The sequence below is a fragment of the Prorops nasuta genome, unplaced genomic scaffold (assembly GCF_024137725.1).
Source record: "Prorops nasuta isolate Cenicafe-Biocafe unplaced genomic scaffold, Cenicafe_Pnas_1.2 PNAS00007, whole genome shotgun sequence".
In the NCBI taxonomy this organism is placed as follows: domain Eukaryota; kingdom Metazoa; phylum Arthropoda; class Insecta; order Hymenoptera; family Bethylidae; genus Prorops; species Prorops nasuta.
This window is the reverse complement of record NW_027116804.1, coordinates 2,688,091-2,704,733: the sequence shown is the minus strand read 5'-3', so window position 1 is coordinate 2,704,733 and position 16,643 is coordinate 2,688,091. Positions and strand designations below refer to the sequence as shown.

General features: G+C 38.3%; 1 protein-coding gene across 1 annotated transcript; it reads right to left on the bottom strand.

Moving 5' to 3' along the window:
• Window positions 1-6,614: 6,614 nt before the first annotated feature.
• LOC136774864 (uncharacterized) lies at window positions 6,615-7,528 on the bottom strand. The gene is made up of 3 exons (XM_066729342.1): window positions 7,444-7,528; window positions 7,311-7,354; window positions 6,615-7,061 (listed from the first exon to the last, which is right to left on the bottom strand). Exons 1-3 carry the CDS (start codon window positions 7,526-7,528, stop codon window positions 6,615-6,617), a joined length of 576 nt encoding a protein of 191 aa, XP_066585439.1.
• Between the last annotated feature and the right edge of the window lie 9,115 nt (window positions 7,529-16,643).

The window sequence follows — 16,643 nt, the reverse complement described above, 5'->3', positions numbered from 1 at the left end:
GTATATTTTTTCTTAAATTTAATGGTTTCATTTTGTTTTAGGAATATTTGTACAATTCGGAAGTTTCCTGAGTGCCAGCAGCATAAAATACTAGACTATAAATACAACAAATAATAGCTCAATAATTGGAAATAGAGCTACTAAGGAGAACAGCAGAATTAAAGAAATAACAATATTAATGACTGAGTCCGGATAAGCTGATAACACTTCAGAAGCACAAAAAGGTAAAATCAATTAGAAAGATGCAACGTTTAAGAGATAAATGCAGAATCATTTACAAAATATTAAAAATATTCATATTAAACGGAGAAAAATAGTAAAATGTTTAATGCAATTAGATCGTTATATTTTTATACGAATCTTATATAATTTATGCGTTTTACAGCTCTTTATCCCGATGTCGTCTATCTAAAATGTAGAACCAATGAAGTTATATTGCTCAGACCGCAAGAAATTCAGCATATTTTAATCAACTTTCATCTCTAGAAAAGATATTGCAAAATTGTTTGCACCTTTTAATATATTACACGTTTGGATTTTAACACTTACATGTGGACGTGAACCAACTCAATAGCGCATACATAGATAAAATATACAAGGTGTACCATGTAAGGCACTTCATATTTATAACATAAAAATTCATTTATCTCTTTAACTATAAGAAATATCAATTTTTCCATATGACCTTCATAATTCCAATTTTAAAAAGAAGTTTAAACAATTTTGGACCAAAATCTGACGTTTCTTATAGCTACGGGAATAAATGAATGTTTATGGTGTAAATTTGAAACACCTTACATGGTATACCCTGTATTGTACGTATTATATGCGAATAGACACTTAATTCGTCTCAAAGCAGCCATAAAAAGACATACCTTTTTAACTATAAGAAATATTTAATTGTTTTCTATAACATTTCTGAAAGCAAAGAACAAGAGGTTTCAAAAAGTTCCTGTCAAAAAAGTTAAAGGAATACGCGTCTTTTTGTGTCCATACTCTGAGGTGAATTAAGTGGCTACCCCTGTATACAGGGTGTACCACCGAAGGCGCACCAGCCTCGAAATGACCGTAAGAGGACGGATAGCGCGTGGTGGGGGTCGACGCATAACATTGGACGGAGTTAGATAAAGCGCGAGTAATAGATGGAGAAAGGCAGGGCTATACGCTCCTATACGCTTTGCCTATGCCTTCCCCCCTCCCCCATCAACGTGACACCAATAGTCACAGTCTCTCTCTCTCTCTCTCTCTCCCCGCCGTTTCCATTTCTTTATTTTCATTTACCCAGGAGGCGTTTTCGTCCTTCTCTTCTATCAAGTCAATTCTTGCGGATTACTAAACACATTAATTTTTAGCATAAAATTGAAAAGCGTTAGATATCTTTTCCACACCACCTTGAGGTAGATAGCTAGGCGCGTTTTTTTTAAAGTGGTTTCCCCCGGAGGCCTAATCCACTGGATAGAGCTAGCCTATAAATTCTCAAAATATCCCCCTCTTTGTTGAGAACAGAGGTTAGCTCTTCGACATCTTAATCCATTCGACTACTTTTTGTGGGGACACATAAAGCGTCTAATGGAAAATCAGCGTGAGGGTAGAATGATGGAGGTTCGTGAAGAAATCATTGCGGCCTTCAGAACAATCACGCCGGACATGGTGAGACGAGCAACACGCGACATAATTCGAAGAGCTAACCTATGTTCGCAGCAAAAGGGGGGATATTTTGAGAATTTGTAAGCTAACTTTACTTTGAGTTATCCAGTGGATTAGGCCTCCGGGGGAAACCACTTTAAAAAAAACGCGCCTAGCTATCTACCTCAAGGTGGTGTGGAAAAGATATCTAACGCTTTTCAATTTTATGCTAAAAATTAATGTGTTTAGTAATCCGCAAGAATTGACTTGATAGAAGAGAAGGACGAAAACGCCTCCTGGGTAAATGAAAATAAAGAAATGGAAACGGCGGGGAGAGAGAAGAGAGAGAGAGAGAGAAACTGTGACTATTGGTGTCGCGTTGATGGGGGAGGGGGGAAGGCATAGGCAAAGCGTATAGGAGCGTACAGGGTGTACCACCGAAGGCGCACCAGCCTCGAAATGACCGTAAGAGGACGGATAGCGCGTGGTGGGGGTCGACGCATAACATTGGACGGAGTTAGATAAAGCGCGAGTAATAGATAGAGAAAGGCAGGGCTATACGCTCCTATACGCTTTGCCTATGCCTTCCCCCCTCCCCCATCAACGCGACACCAATAGCAGAGATGAAACGGGAGATTGCTCATGCGAGGTCCCGAGGCAATCCCTACCGGTAGGCGGCGCTGGTGTTGGCAAACGCGTGTCTCAGGTCCATCTAACCCCTAACGCCATCTATCGGAAGAGACCACGAAGCACGAGCGTTAAGCTTAGAATAGGGTAAAACATATATGCATTGTTGCCAGAAAGCGGAATAAAGAGAGAGCGGAGATATTTTCTCGGACCTCTCTGTCTTTCTCGCTGTTAGCTTCTAGCAGAAGAGTCGAGGCAAAATCTTTCCGTTTCGCTTTGCCGAAAATCTACCAATATTCGATGTCATTTATATTTGCAGGCCAATGCCTTTATACATGATTTTTTCAGCATATTTATTTATCAGCATTGACTTATTTAAATCAATAATAAATTAAGGAAATGCGTATTTGATATATAATAATTATTTTAACTATAATTTCATCGTTATATTTCGCTTACTTCCGTAAAATCTGAATTTCTTTAGTTTATTATTGATTATTGTAAGTCAATGGCCATTAAAAAAAATTTAATCTTAAAAAAAAAAAGAAAAGTACCGTTCAGGAATCGAACCCGGACCCACAAATCGCCACGCTATTACCTTACCGCCTAGACCACGAGGCTTCTTCAGTGCACCGTAAACAGATAGTCTTTTTAAGGGCTTGAAATCTTCTTTTAAACCATATAAATAAACGAGCAACCGACAGCTTTATTCATTATTATTCTGTCATAATGGTACACAAATTAAGGAATAATTATATTTTGAATAGTTTTCAAAAGCTTTTCCAATAGCCAAGAACGAAGATAAATAATCAACGCTCGCAGTTTCCGTTCTTGGTTATTGGAAAAGCTTTTGAAAATCTACATTATATAATTATTCTTTAATTTGTGTACCATTATGATAGAATAATAATGAATAAAGATGTCGGTTCTTCGTTTATTTATATGGTTCAATAGAAGATTTCAAGCCCTTAAAAAGACTATCTGTTTACGGTCCACTGAAGAAGCCTCGTGGTCTAGGCGGTAAGGTAATAGCGTGGCGATTTGTGGGTCCGGGTTCGATTCCTGAACGGTACTTTTCTTTTTTTTTTTAAGATTAAATTTTTTTTAATGGCCATTGACTTACAATAATCAATAATAAACTAAAGAAATTCAGATTTTACGGAAATAAGCGAAATATAACGATGAAATTATAGTTAAAATAATTATTATATATCAAATACGCATTTCCTTAATTTATTATTGATTTAAATAAGTCAATGCTGATAAATAAATATGCTGAAAAAATCATGTATAAAGGCATTGGCCTGCAAATATAAATGACATCGAATATTGGTAGATTTTCGGCAAAGCGAAACGGAAAGATTTTGCCTCGACTCTTCTGCTAGAAGCTAACAGCGAGAAAGACAGAGAGGTCCGAGAAAATATCTCCGCTCTCTCTTTATTCCGCTTTCTGGCAACAATGCATATATGTTTTACCCTATTCTAAGCTTAACGCTCGTGCTTCGTGGTCTCTTCCGATAGATGGCGTTACGGGTTAGATGGACCTGAGACACGCGTTTGCCAACACCAGCGCCGCCTACCGGTAGGGATTGCCTCGGGACCTCGCATGAGCAATCTCCCGTTTCATCTCTGCCAATAGTCACAGTCTCTCTCTCTCTCTCTCTCTCTTCTCTCTCCCCGCCGTTTCCATTTCTTTATTTTCATTTACCCAGGAGGCGTTTTCGTCCTTCTCTTCTATCAAGTCAATTCTTGCGGATTACTAAACACATTAATTTTTAGCATAAAATTGAAAAGCGTTAGCTATCTTTTCCACACCACCTTGAGGTAGATAGCTAGGCGCGTTTTTTTTTTAAGTGGTTTCCCCCGGAGGCCTAATCCACTGGATAACTCAAAGTAAAGTTAGCTTAGAAATTCTCAAAATATCCCCCCTTTTGCTGCGAACAAAGGTTAGCTCTTCGAATTATGTCGCGTGTTGCTCGTCTCACCATGTCCGGCGTGATTGTTCTGAAGGCCGCAATGATTTCTTCACGAACCTCCATCATTCTACCCTCACGCTGATTTTCCATTAAACGCTTTATGTGTCCCCACAAAAAGTAGTCGAATGGATTAAGATGTCGAAGAGCTAACCTCTGTTCTCAACAAAGAGGGGGATGTTTTGAGAATTTATAGGCTAGCTCTATCCAGTGGATTAGGCCTCCGGGGGAAACCACTTTAAAAAAAACGCGCCTAGCTATCTACCTCAAGGTGGTGTGAGAAAGATTGCTAACGCTTTTCAATTTTATGCTAAAAATTAATGTGTTTAGTAATCCGCAAGAATTGACTTGATAGAAGAAAAGGACGAAAACGCCTCCTGGGTAAATGAAAATAAAGAAATGGAAACGGCGGGGAGAGAGAAGAGAGAGACTGTGACTATTGGTGTCGCGTTGATGGGGGAGGGGGGAAGGCATAGGCAAAGCGTATAGGAGCGTATAGCCCTGCCTTTTTCCATCTATTACTCGCGCTTTATCTAACTCCGTCCAATGTTATGCGTCGACCCCTACCACGCGCTATCCGTCCTCTTACGGTCATTTCGAGGCTGGTGCGCCTTCGGTGGTACACCCTGTATATATATACAGGGATGTTCAGATAATTCGTATCAAGGGGTGGGGGCCCACTTAAAACGAGTCGAAGCCTAGCAGTAATGCCTATGCGCGTGATTGGCCGATATGAGAAAGTGAAAGGTTGATTGGGTAGGGAGGAGGAGAGCACGCTACGCGTGACGTTTCTCTGTCACTCCTGTTAGTTCCCTCTCTTTCTCTCTCTCTCTCTCTCTCTGAAACGTAGCTTAGCTAGATTGGCTGGCTGCTAGAGTGAGATGCTATTAGAAATGAGCGAAAGGCAGCGATTTTACGAGATGGAGACGTACACTATTCAAAACTGAATCATGTACAGGTATAGTTTCTGCTTCCCTATACTATCTTGTAGCAAAAATGCTTCTCGCAAAATTGATTCATGTCCCATCTCAACTCCTCTATACTATCTTATAACAAAAGTTTACAGACAACAGCAGACGAAACGCGACATCAACAAATATGAAGATGACGTTTCGGACTTAGTAAAAGCATTATCCAAAAAGCATATTATTTATTTTGGAAACGTAGAGATGTCGAAAAATGGAATGGAAAATAATGCAAATATGTATAATATTATTTATCAAGTATAAAAGGGAAGAGGTCGGATGCAATTTTCAGCCTATAAAGAGGAAAAAGCATCAGATAAGTATCGGGAGCAGCAAGTCAGAAGAAAGACTAATTTAACAAGGCCAAATATTCTTTAATCTTCCTTTTGATTTACTGCTCCCGATACTTATCTGATGCTTTTTCCTCTTTATAGACTGAAAATTGCATCCGACCTCTTCCCTTTTATACTTGATAAATAATATTATACATATTTGCATTATTTTCCATTCCATTTTTCGACATCTCTACGTTTCCAAAATAAATAATATGCTTTTTGGATAATGCTTTTACTAAGTCCGAAACGTCATCTTCATATTTGTTGATGTCGCGTTTCGTCTGCTGTTGTCTGTAAACTTTTGTTATAAGATAGTATAGAGGAGTTGAGATGGGACATGAATCAATTTTGCGAGAAGCATTTTTGCTACAAGATAGTATAGGGAAGCAGAAACTATACCTGTACATGATTCAGTTTTGAATAGTGTACGTCTCCATCTCGTAAAATCGCTGCCTTTCGCTCATTTCTAATAGCATCTCACTCTAGCAGCCAGCCAATCTAGCTAAGCTACGTTTCAGAGAGAGAGAGAGAAAGAGAGGGAACTAACAGGAGTGACAGAGAATCGTCACGCGTAGCGTGCTCTCCTCCTCCCTACCCAATCAACCTTTCACTTTCTCATATCGGCCAATCACGCGCATAGGCATTACTGCTAGGCTTCGACTCGTTTCAAGTGGGCCCCCACCCCTTGATACGAATTATCTGAACATCCCTGTATACAGGGTGTTTCACGTACGGCGCCCCAGCTCAGAAAGTCAGTAATAAGACTGAGGAGCGCGTGGAGGGGGCAGACGTACGTAATAGGCCAGAGAGCGAGCAACAGAGAGGATGAGTGGGAGAAGGATAGAGCTATACGCAGGTCTACGATACGCCTAGCGTATTGCCTCCCCCCGCTACCCGTATATGACTCAAGTCCACCAGTCTCCATTTGTTAACTGGTGCTCTCTCTCTCTCTCTCTCTCTCTCTCTCTCCGTCTATTTAATATGGAGATGCAGAGCTTTACTATCTTTTCCGCACCACCTAGAGGTAGATAGCAAGGCGCGTTTTTTTTTAAGTGGTTTCCCCGGTAGGCCTAATCCACTATACTAATTTATAAATGTTCGAATTGCCTTCCTCTTTGTTGAACGCAGAGTTCAGCTCTTCGAACAATGTCGCGCGTTGCTCGGTGCACCATGTCGGATGTGAGTGTTTGGAAGGCCGCAATAATTGCTGCACGAACCTCCTCTTCTCTACCCCCACGTTCATTTTCCACCAGATTCTTAATATGTCCCCATAAAAAGAAATCCAGTGGAGTTAAGTCTGGGGACCGAGCCGGCCAGGTGATCGGGCCACCACGACCCATCCACCTGTCGGGAAATTGCGCATCTAATGTGGTACGGGTATTTCTATGAAAGTGTGCAGGAGCTCCGTCATGTTGGAAAATCATGTTTTTCCGCACGAGCAGAGGCACATCTTCCAACAACAACGTTAGTTGCTCTTGTAGAAATTCCACATACTTCTCTCCATCTAATTTAGGTGGGAAGAAAACTGGTCCTATCTGAAAACAGAAAAAATATAATAATTTTAAAAAATGAATCAAACATCCAATAATTTATTCAATCAATTAAAATAGGTGTCTACTTACAACCCGGTCTCCAATCAGTCCAGCCCACACGTTGATTTTCCATTTATATTATTGGAAGGCGCCAACTCAGGTTGCGTGGGGATTATCTTTTGCCCAATAAACATAATTTGTTAAATTGAATACGCTATTAGGCGTAAATGTGGACTCGTCCGTCCACAATACCTGGTCTGGGAATCCACTATCCCGCCTGCATTGTGCCAAGAATCCTACAGAAAAAAAGAAGCATGAAACAATACAGTTTTAAGCACCTATAGTATCTCAAATTATGTCAACACATACCCATGCAGAAATTTACTCTTGGCTGCCAATCCCTTGGTAGCAATTGATGCACTCGCTGCATATAAAAAGGATGCAAGGCGTTTTTTCGTAGAATACGCCATGCCGTTGATATTGGCGTATTAAAGATGCGTGAAATTTGCCTCACGCTCGACCTAGGATTTTCTTCCACATACTCCAGTACACTTAATGCAAGCTCGGGGTCTGCACAGCTACGATTCCTTGAAAATTTGTGCACTTTTCCCGTGGCCTTGAAATTTTTTACCACCCTAAGGATGACCTTGTGGTCAGGGTGTCTCCGCGTAGGAAATCTCTCTTTGTAGATTTGCACAGCTCTACGCGCACTTTGCTTAGCTTCTCCGTAAGCAAAAATCATGTCAACGTATTCGTTTTTCGTAAAGATCATGGTTGTTGCTCGGTCAAAATCTATCACAGACTACGAGAAGCAAAGTGTTTTGATTTAAAACGTCAACTTTTAGCGGCGAAAGATAAAGGATTGTTATTGAAAACTAACTAGGTGCGCGGTATTTTTGATTCTTCAATGTTTCTTGCGATATAAAGGAATCAAAGATACCAAGCACCTAGTTAGTTTTCAATAACAATCCTTTATCTTTCGCCGCTAAAAGTTGACGTTTTAAATCAAAACACTTTGCTTCTCGTAGTCTGTGATAGATTTTGACCGAGCAACAACCATGATCTTTACGAAAAACGAATACGTTGACATGATTTTTGCTTACGGAGAAGCTAAGCAAAGTGCGCGTAGAGCTGTGCAAATCTACAAAGAGAGATTTCCTACGCGGAGACACCCTGACCACAAGGTCATCCTTAGGGTGGTAAAAAATTTCAAGGCCACGGGAAAAGTGCACAAATTTTCAAGGAATCGTAGCTGTGCAGACCCCGAGCTTGCATTAAGTGTACTGGAGTATGTGGAAGAAAATCCTAGGTCGAGCGTGAGGCAAATTTCACGCATCTTCAATACGCCAATATCAACGGCATGGCGTATTCTACGAAAAAACGCCTTGCATCCTTTTTATATGCAGCGAGTGCATCAATTGCTACCAAGGGATTGGCAGCCAAGAGTAAATTTCTGCATGGGTATGTGTTGACATAATTTGAGATACTATAGGTGCTTAAAACTGTATTGTTTCATGCTTCTTTTTTTTCTGTAGGATTCTTGGCACAATGCAGGCGGGATAGTGGATTCCCAGACCAGGTATTGTGGACGGACGAGTCCACATTTACGCCTAATAGCGTATTCAATTTAACAAATTATGTTTATTGGGCAAAAGATAATCCCCACGCAACCTGAGTTGGCGCCTTCCAATAATATAAATGGAAAATCAACGTGTGGGCTGGACTGATTGGAGACCGGGTTGTAAGTAGACACCTATTTTAATTGATTGAATAAATTATTGGATGTTTGATTCATTTTTTAAAATTATTATATTTTTTCTGTTTTCAGATAGGACCAGTTTTCTTCCCACCTAAATTAGATGGAGAGAAGTATGTGGAATTTCTACAAGAGCAACTAACGTTATTGTTGGAAGATGTGCCTCTGCTCGTGCGGAAAAACATGATTTTCCAACATGACGGAGCTCCTGCACACTTTCATAGAAATACCCGTACCACATTAGATGCGCAATTTCCCGACAGGTGGATGGGTCGTGGTGGCCCGATCACCTGGCCGGCTCGGTCCCCAGACTTAACTCCACTGGATTTCTTTTTATTGGGACATATTAAGAATCTGGTGGAAAATGAACGTGGGGGTAGAGAAGAGGTGGTTCGTGCAGCAATTATTGCGGCCTTCCAAACACTCACATCCGACATGGTGCACCGAGCAACGCGCGACATTGTTCGAAGAGCTGAACTCTGCGTTCAACAAAGAGGAAGGCAATTCGAACATTTATAAATTAGTATAGTGGATTAGGCCTACCGGGGAAACCACTTAAAAAAAAACGCGCCTTGCTATCTACCTCTAGGTGGTGCGGAAAAGATAGTAAAGCTCTGCATCTCCATATTAAATAGACGGAGAGAGAGAGAGAGAGAAAGAGAGCACCAGTTAACAAATGGAGACTGGTGGACTTGAGTCATATACGGGTAGCGGGGGGAGGCAATACGCTAGGCGTATCGTAGACCTGCGTATAGCTCTATCCTTCTCCCACTCATCCTCTCTGTTGCTCGCTCTCCGGCCTATTACGTACGTCTGCCCCCTCCACGCGCTCCTCAGTCTTATTACTGACTTTCTGAGCTGGGGCGCCGTACGGTAAACACCCTGTATAACCTTTTATTTGAAAAATTAAAAACCAAAACATAAACATTTAAATTTTCTTAGAATCAACACAAATTAAAATTATTTTTATCACATTTCATTCTTACTTATATTATTTCAGAGTTCAGTAAACTTAAAAAGTAAAAATTTGCAAACATAAATTTTCTTCTCTAAAAATGATTATAGCTCCTTTGACAGATTTGTGTTTCGTAGTCCCTTTATTGTTCTAATTTAGGCACAAGTTGTCTTCCATAAATGTATTATTAATATATTATTTCGGTCAAATAAAATGTATAACCTAAATAAATAAGTTAATTAATACAATTTTATGGAATTCCAACATTATTAAATGATTTATAAAGTGTATCTAAACTTATACTTACTGAGCAACAAAAATAAAATCTGCATAAAGCATGTATTACTTTTTCAAAAGTTAATCTTTTGGTAGATAGCTTTAGTAATGCCTCGGCTACCTCTATGCCAATAATAACGAAGTCGGGCCTTAGTATAATTATAAATATAAAGAATTACCTCTTTTTTCTGTCGGGTTAAGTCCATGGTGTTCATTGTTTAGGGTGTTTTCCTTATTTTCTTCTTCTTTCATCTGTGTGCTATTTTTTTGGGTTTCTTTTTCTGTATTACAATTTGCTTTCTCTGTATTACAATATTCTTTTTCTATAAATTTTTGGTTGTTTTTTTGAATATTTTCAATACTTTTATAAATTTCTTCAATCTCTTTTCCCATTTCTTCTACTTCGTCTTTATCTTTACCATTTGTCATTTTTTGTTTCAGCACATTCAATTTTTCTTTCATTTTGATAAATTCTGTATCCATGTCTGTTATATAAATATTTGTATTTCATTATATCCTTTTATTTTATGTATAATATTTAAAATTAAGAATTTAATAAATTCACATACTTAAAGCTATTTTTTTATTTTACTAGCACCAAAACCCTAAGTTTTTATACAAAAACTAGCTAAAACCTGCACTTTATCGTTCTTCGTCCTTGTTCTCTAATAATACGACCATATTTGATTTGCAATGTTTGCTGCAGTTTGCTGGTTCTTCGTTTGCCGGTCTGCGGTAACGGGGGACGGTGTTTCTGAATAATTTGAATTCACGAAGAATTTTATGATATATATATGCAACATTTCTGCCGGGGTAAGATGGCCGCTAGTTTTTCTCTTCATTCCCCTATGATCTCCCCTTACCTCTGTTGGCTTCACCCCTCTTGCCCAAAGTGGGACCTTATGCTCCCTCCAGCGTTTCTTACCTCCATGGTGTACAATGACCGCCACTAATGGCCTGCAAGAGTTTTTTGATGCGTTTAGGAACCATAATTCCTCATGGATTTTTCCCCGCCTGGACTGAGTGACTGGAAAGTGGAAACAGAGATGTTAACTTGTGGGAATTCGGTATCCCCACCACGCCGCACACTAGCTAGCACGCACACAGTGCAGCGGTGCATCGGTGAGCCGACCCGACTACTGTCGCCGCTCGCTGGTCACGTACACAGCTACAAGGGTACGTGCATGTCTCCGCTTTCGTCGCTGATGTTCGGTTAGTTCCGGTGGCGTATGAGTGCGAAAGGGAAGGATATACTTTTCTCGGACCTCTCTTTCGCTCTCTATTTCACCTAAGTTTAGCCAACGAGCCGCGCGAAACTCCTTTTCCAAGGGTGTCGACCGGCTCGATGCGCTCGTAAGAGAAATTTATTTTTTGACAATTATAATACATGAAAATTGTTAAATGTTACTATAATTTAACAATTATCCTCAAAATTGTAAAAAATGGTTGTATATGAAAAATTATTATGAGATGAAATAAAACTGACAAAGAAATAATATTACCCGTGTAACTAATTGAAAGAAAATCCCTTATTATATTGCACAAAATGATCACTGAAGTGTGACATTTAAAATTTATTAAATAAATAATTATACGAAAATACATGAGATTGATTAATTTGAAAAAATGGTTAAAAATGAGGTAAAAACTCGACCATTTTCTTGCAACATCACTGTACCGATGGCGATTTGGATTTGCAAATATCACAATATTATCCAAAATTCATCAATTTCCTATGAAATGCAAAAATCTGACTTAATTTCTATGATGAGAGCCTAATAAATGAAAATGTGGGGTTGCTCGGATGTTTCTTCGGTTACTTTCTTGTATGGTACACCTATAAGTGAATGAAATCTCCTAAAAAATATGCCAAAATAATGGCAGGAAATAAAATTGCGCCTTAATATTACAATGTAAAATACAATGTCAAGAAATAGCTCAAACTAACAACTTTCAAACTTGTTTTATGCAAAATTTTAGTGTAGGAGGTACTTCCGCCTTAAAAAATTTTGCAAATTCATGTATAATTGTTGATAAATAAATAATTATTGATCCAGAATGCACTTAAAATAAAGGATTATTAAAATTGAGTTTTACACTATGAGCTTTAAAAATCTAACTTTATCTCTATATTGAGAGGCAAATAATTCCGTTGGTCAAGCTTCTTGGCTCTTTTTTCGGCCATAATCTGGTGTAAAATGTCCGAATGAACAAATAGATGCTATAAATGATCACCAAATCATGTTGGCATCAAAAGTTGACTTTCATAGCTATGTTGCAAAATAAAGCCTAGAAATGGCTAAATTTGTCCATTTTCAAACTCATTTTATGGGAAAGTGAAGTGTCGTAGCCGCTTCCGGTTGGATTTTTTTGCTATTTCAGGTATAATTGTCAGTAATAATAATAAAAATACTTTCTGAAAGCTCTGAAATGGTAAGTTTTTTGAAATTGAATTTTACCCTATGAGAATCAAAAGTCTCTCTGAATCTCCATACTCAGCGAATAAGGCTTGTTGAATTTCTCTTCGTGTTCCATGAAGTATTTCCTATTGGAAAAATGAAAACAATTTTTAATTGAAAATTGTTGCAGTGTTTTTTTTTTTTTTTTTTAAGGGAAAAATGCATCCTGGCACACTTAGTATTACGGAAACATACAGTAGACATACTATGTCGATTCTAGCCCCCCCCCCCCCACTCCTGTCCACTCGGATGAGTCTGGTTGCAAGGTAGTGGGGGGAGCCAAGAAGTGCTAAGCGGTGGTGGTGGGGGAAATCGGAGGCTCCACGTGAGCTCGCAGCAGGTAGTGGCGAGAGGGTTGCGGGGGTGCGGGAGGATACTTGCAGCCTTTTGACGTCACACCCCCACTCGTCTGACGTCAGGTCCCAGTCGGTAAAAGCAGTTTCCTAGATGGTAAAACAGAGATTCTCTTTGGGGTGATTTTTTCGCTCGCATAACCTTGAATCTCTGCAACATGTTACTGACCCCGCTGAACCCGCTTTACCCCAAATGTATAGCCTTGCCGTCAAGACACTACCGTATCTCTTGATGCAAAAAGCGTTAAGCAAATTTTTAATTATACTCACCAACTAAAAATTCTAAGCACACTAATAAGATAAAAGCTAGTCATTTCAATCACTCATCCAAAATTAATACTTCATCTTGAATCTTTGCAGCATGCTACTACCCCGCTGAACCCCCTTTACTTTTTATGCCCTTTATAAAAAATTATTGCAATAATATTTTCAATATATGTAGCTGCCAAGCAAATCCTGTACTACGCTCTATTTTGAGAACAATTTCACCATATTTGTAGCGAACTATGCAACAATGTATATTACAATAACCAGCATTTCATTAGCAATATGAAGGATATCTTTTTTACTGATAAAAGTGTAAATAGTTTGTACGTACCAAGCTTCAAGAAACTAATGTCCAAGGGATATCGAAGAGGTATAATACCTAGCACCTAAAATAAAGTATGCGTAGCTCAGCCACAATAGTTTTGAAACATATATGATAATGAAAGAGAAATTAAATATGAAGCACCATATTTTTAATAAGTTCCTCCCACTATGGTCTGTAATTAAACTAACAATTAGGTAATACTTCATCTTCATTGTCTTCTTCATTATCCAAAATAATCTTAAAAATGAAAATGTGCTTGAATGATTCATGCATATTCTTTTAATAGAGTCATAAATCGATTAATCAGCAGTATATCATCTTGCTAATCAGTATTAATGACATGTTAAAAAATCTGCACACGTTTTCAACAGAAAAATTTTTTACCCCTTCCATCAATGAATTTTACCCCCTCCATCAACAATTTTTCCTATATAAATAAGATTCGAACAATAATGAACCAGCTTCAATCTGTTCAAACTTTAGTTAGTGCATCGACCACACAACCAGCAAGAATCTTCAGATCAGTAAGAATACTCAGATCAGTTTATACCTCAGTTTCAACTGATTACTTTGAAAAAACTGCTAAAGAAAGGTAGGAATATATTATTCAAATATTGTTTTAATTTTTTCAATAATAATAATAATAGTTTTGTGTAATACAGGGTCTAGATAAAATGGCATTTTTAACTAGAGTTAATGCATTCGCTTTCATCCCTGAGAAAACATTTGTTAAATTAAACAGTCTCGAGAAAAATAAAGAATATGACATAATTGAAATTATGAAAATAAAGACTAAATATGGAATGAGGATAATAGCGAAACTATCAACGAAGGATTGGTTTTATCTCCCTGCCCGGATGGTTGCCTTACTCGAATCGCAGGATCAGTTTACGGAGCTGATAAATGCGGCATCACATAATATTTTAATCATGAAATACTTAGGCGGGAATTATAATAATTTAGAATTTAAGATTAATCAATAAGTGTTTCGTATAATAAATGAGTGAATAAAATGCTTTATATATATTTATTAAAAAGTACTTTATTTTTTTCTAACCTTACATATCTAACTTACATTTCTAACAATATTCGTAAGCGGATTATAGTCTACAATTTTATCATGTATAATTAAACAATAGGCTGTAGTATTACTCGGAATATTTTTCCAACATTCGATTTCAATCTTAACATCGACCGTGCCGGTTTTCACTGACTCGTTCTGATGTGAACAATCAATTACAAAGAGCGGACCGTATTGCAAGAAGTTTAGGTAATCGAGCATTGGTTTCGACAGTTTTTCTCCAGCATAATATGAGTGGAAAAACTTTACATACATATCATAGAGTACGGAGTAGCGAGATTTCGTGAAATCAGTGTCGAGACGATCGTACGGATAAAATTCAGAATTTAAATAGACTTTAACATCACGTACATTGCAATCGCTAAATTTAAGTACATTCGAGTTTTGATCGTTCTTCTTATTTTTTCTTAACGCCAGTATCACGTTTCGAGGCTTCTCCAATTGTGTAGCCTCTTTCACAGCCCATGTATGTCGCTGTGTTTGAGGTAAAAGGGGATATTCGTAGAGCTCCCAGGAACGAAAAGCCATGGTGAGATTTTTATTCTGCTCGATAATGCGTAGAAATTGTAGTTTGGTAAATTCATTTAAAGTTACGTGAGGCATTCTCCATTGCACTCGGTGCAGTTCAATCCCAGAATCGGTAAACTGATTCGAAGAAAATATTGAATTTATATCATTACGCGCTCGTATCAGAACGAGCTCATGGCGTGCATTGATAACGACACGTTTGTAATCTTCGCAGAATCCCAACAGCATATGCAGGGGAACGCAAAAGCTGAATGTGTCAGCAACATTTTCACGCTCTTGAGTGGCAACGAACCAGCCAGAATGACGTAGACTCATACTCTCTTCACTGCTTAAAGATATGAGATTCTTCATACTGGTAGTGATACCAACGTTTTTGCACCGATCAATCTCAATACCGTTCAATTCATAACGAATTTCATCGAACAGAAATGCCATGGAATTAGCGTCGAGCATAACTTTATCCGTCAAAGGTCTAGTAGCAGCACGAGTACCTTCAATCAGCTTCCCCTCTATGTAGAGGTAACTACCACTGGGCAAAAGAATCAAATCTTGCTGTTGTATTGGGATACGAATTTCATCGCTATTTCCCAATGATGCATTCGCATACGGATTGTAAGCATGTATTTCCAATTTAGTGATGCGGTTGTCGTACGCAGGCTGTGCGGTAACGTTCAACGGATCCATGATTTCTTTTCTTCACAGTCAGACCCAATGAGTGTAAAAAATTTATATTTTTTCTTGTCAAAACTTTTTTGCCACCGATCACGTTGTTCTTTATTTCATTCTGAACTGATGTATTCAGCTCTGTTGCAGCTAATTGACTGATTGGTTTATCGAGTAATGTTGGTTTATAATCGTCGGTATTCTTATAAATCAACATCTTCTAATGTGTAATCGTATGGTGATTTCCTCCTTTCCAAAATTTACAGGACGATTGTCTTGATCGAGAATACGTAATGTAAGACGATCGATTACCCTTGCAATGACTGGCAAGTAAATGACGTTCTTCGGTGTTTCCGAGATTTTATAGCCTGGTGGAACGCTTGGGAAAAATTCGTGGATGACATGTCGTGGTCTACCATTCGTATATGCACCAGCGGTAATGTTACATTCGATACGTAGAATATTTACTTTTAAAATGTTCACAGGTTCGTCCGATTCAGCCCAAGTGTTTGGTAGGATTACGCGGTCTGACGAAAATCCTAACAGAGAACCAATATTATTAATTTTTGTAAAATCAATAGAATATTTTTGCACATTATTTCACTTTTCAGTGTGTTATTATTGGCACGCAGAATAATAACATTATCATCATAAGGTAACTCCAACCGCATACGCAAGTATTCATTTATCGCACTCAACTCATAACAGCCTGTAGGTATGGTTATTAGTTTATTTTTACCAAAGTAAAAATTATTATTCGTCTCATCTACATTGGCGATCGACTAAAAACTTTGAAAATCTACGAGCCCCAGTTCATAGTAACCGTCGTCTAGATTGATCGGAGGTAAAAAATTTGATTCCAATACATGTCCAAGTCCTGATAGCGTAAATGTTAAAGACATTTTGTATGTTCTCTTAGAAA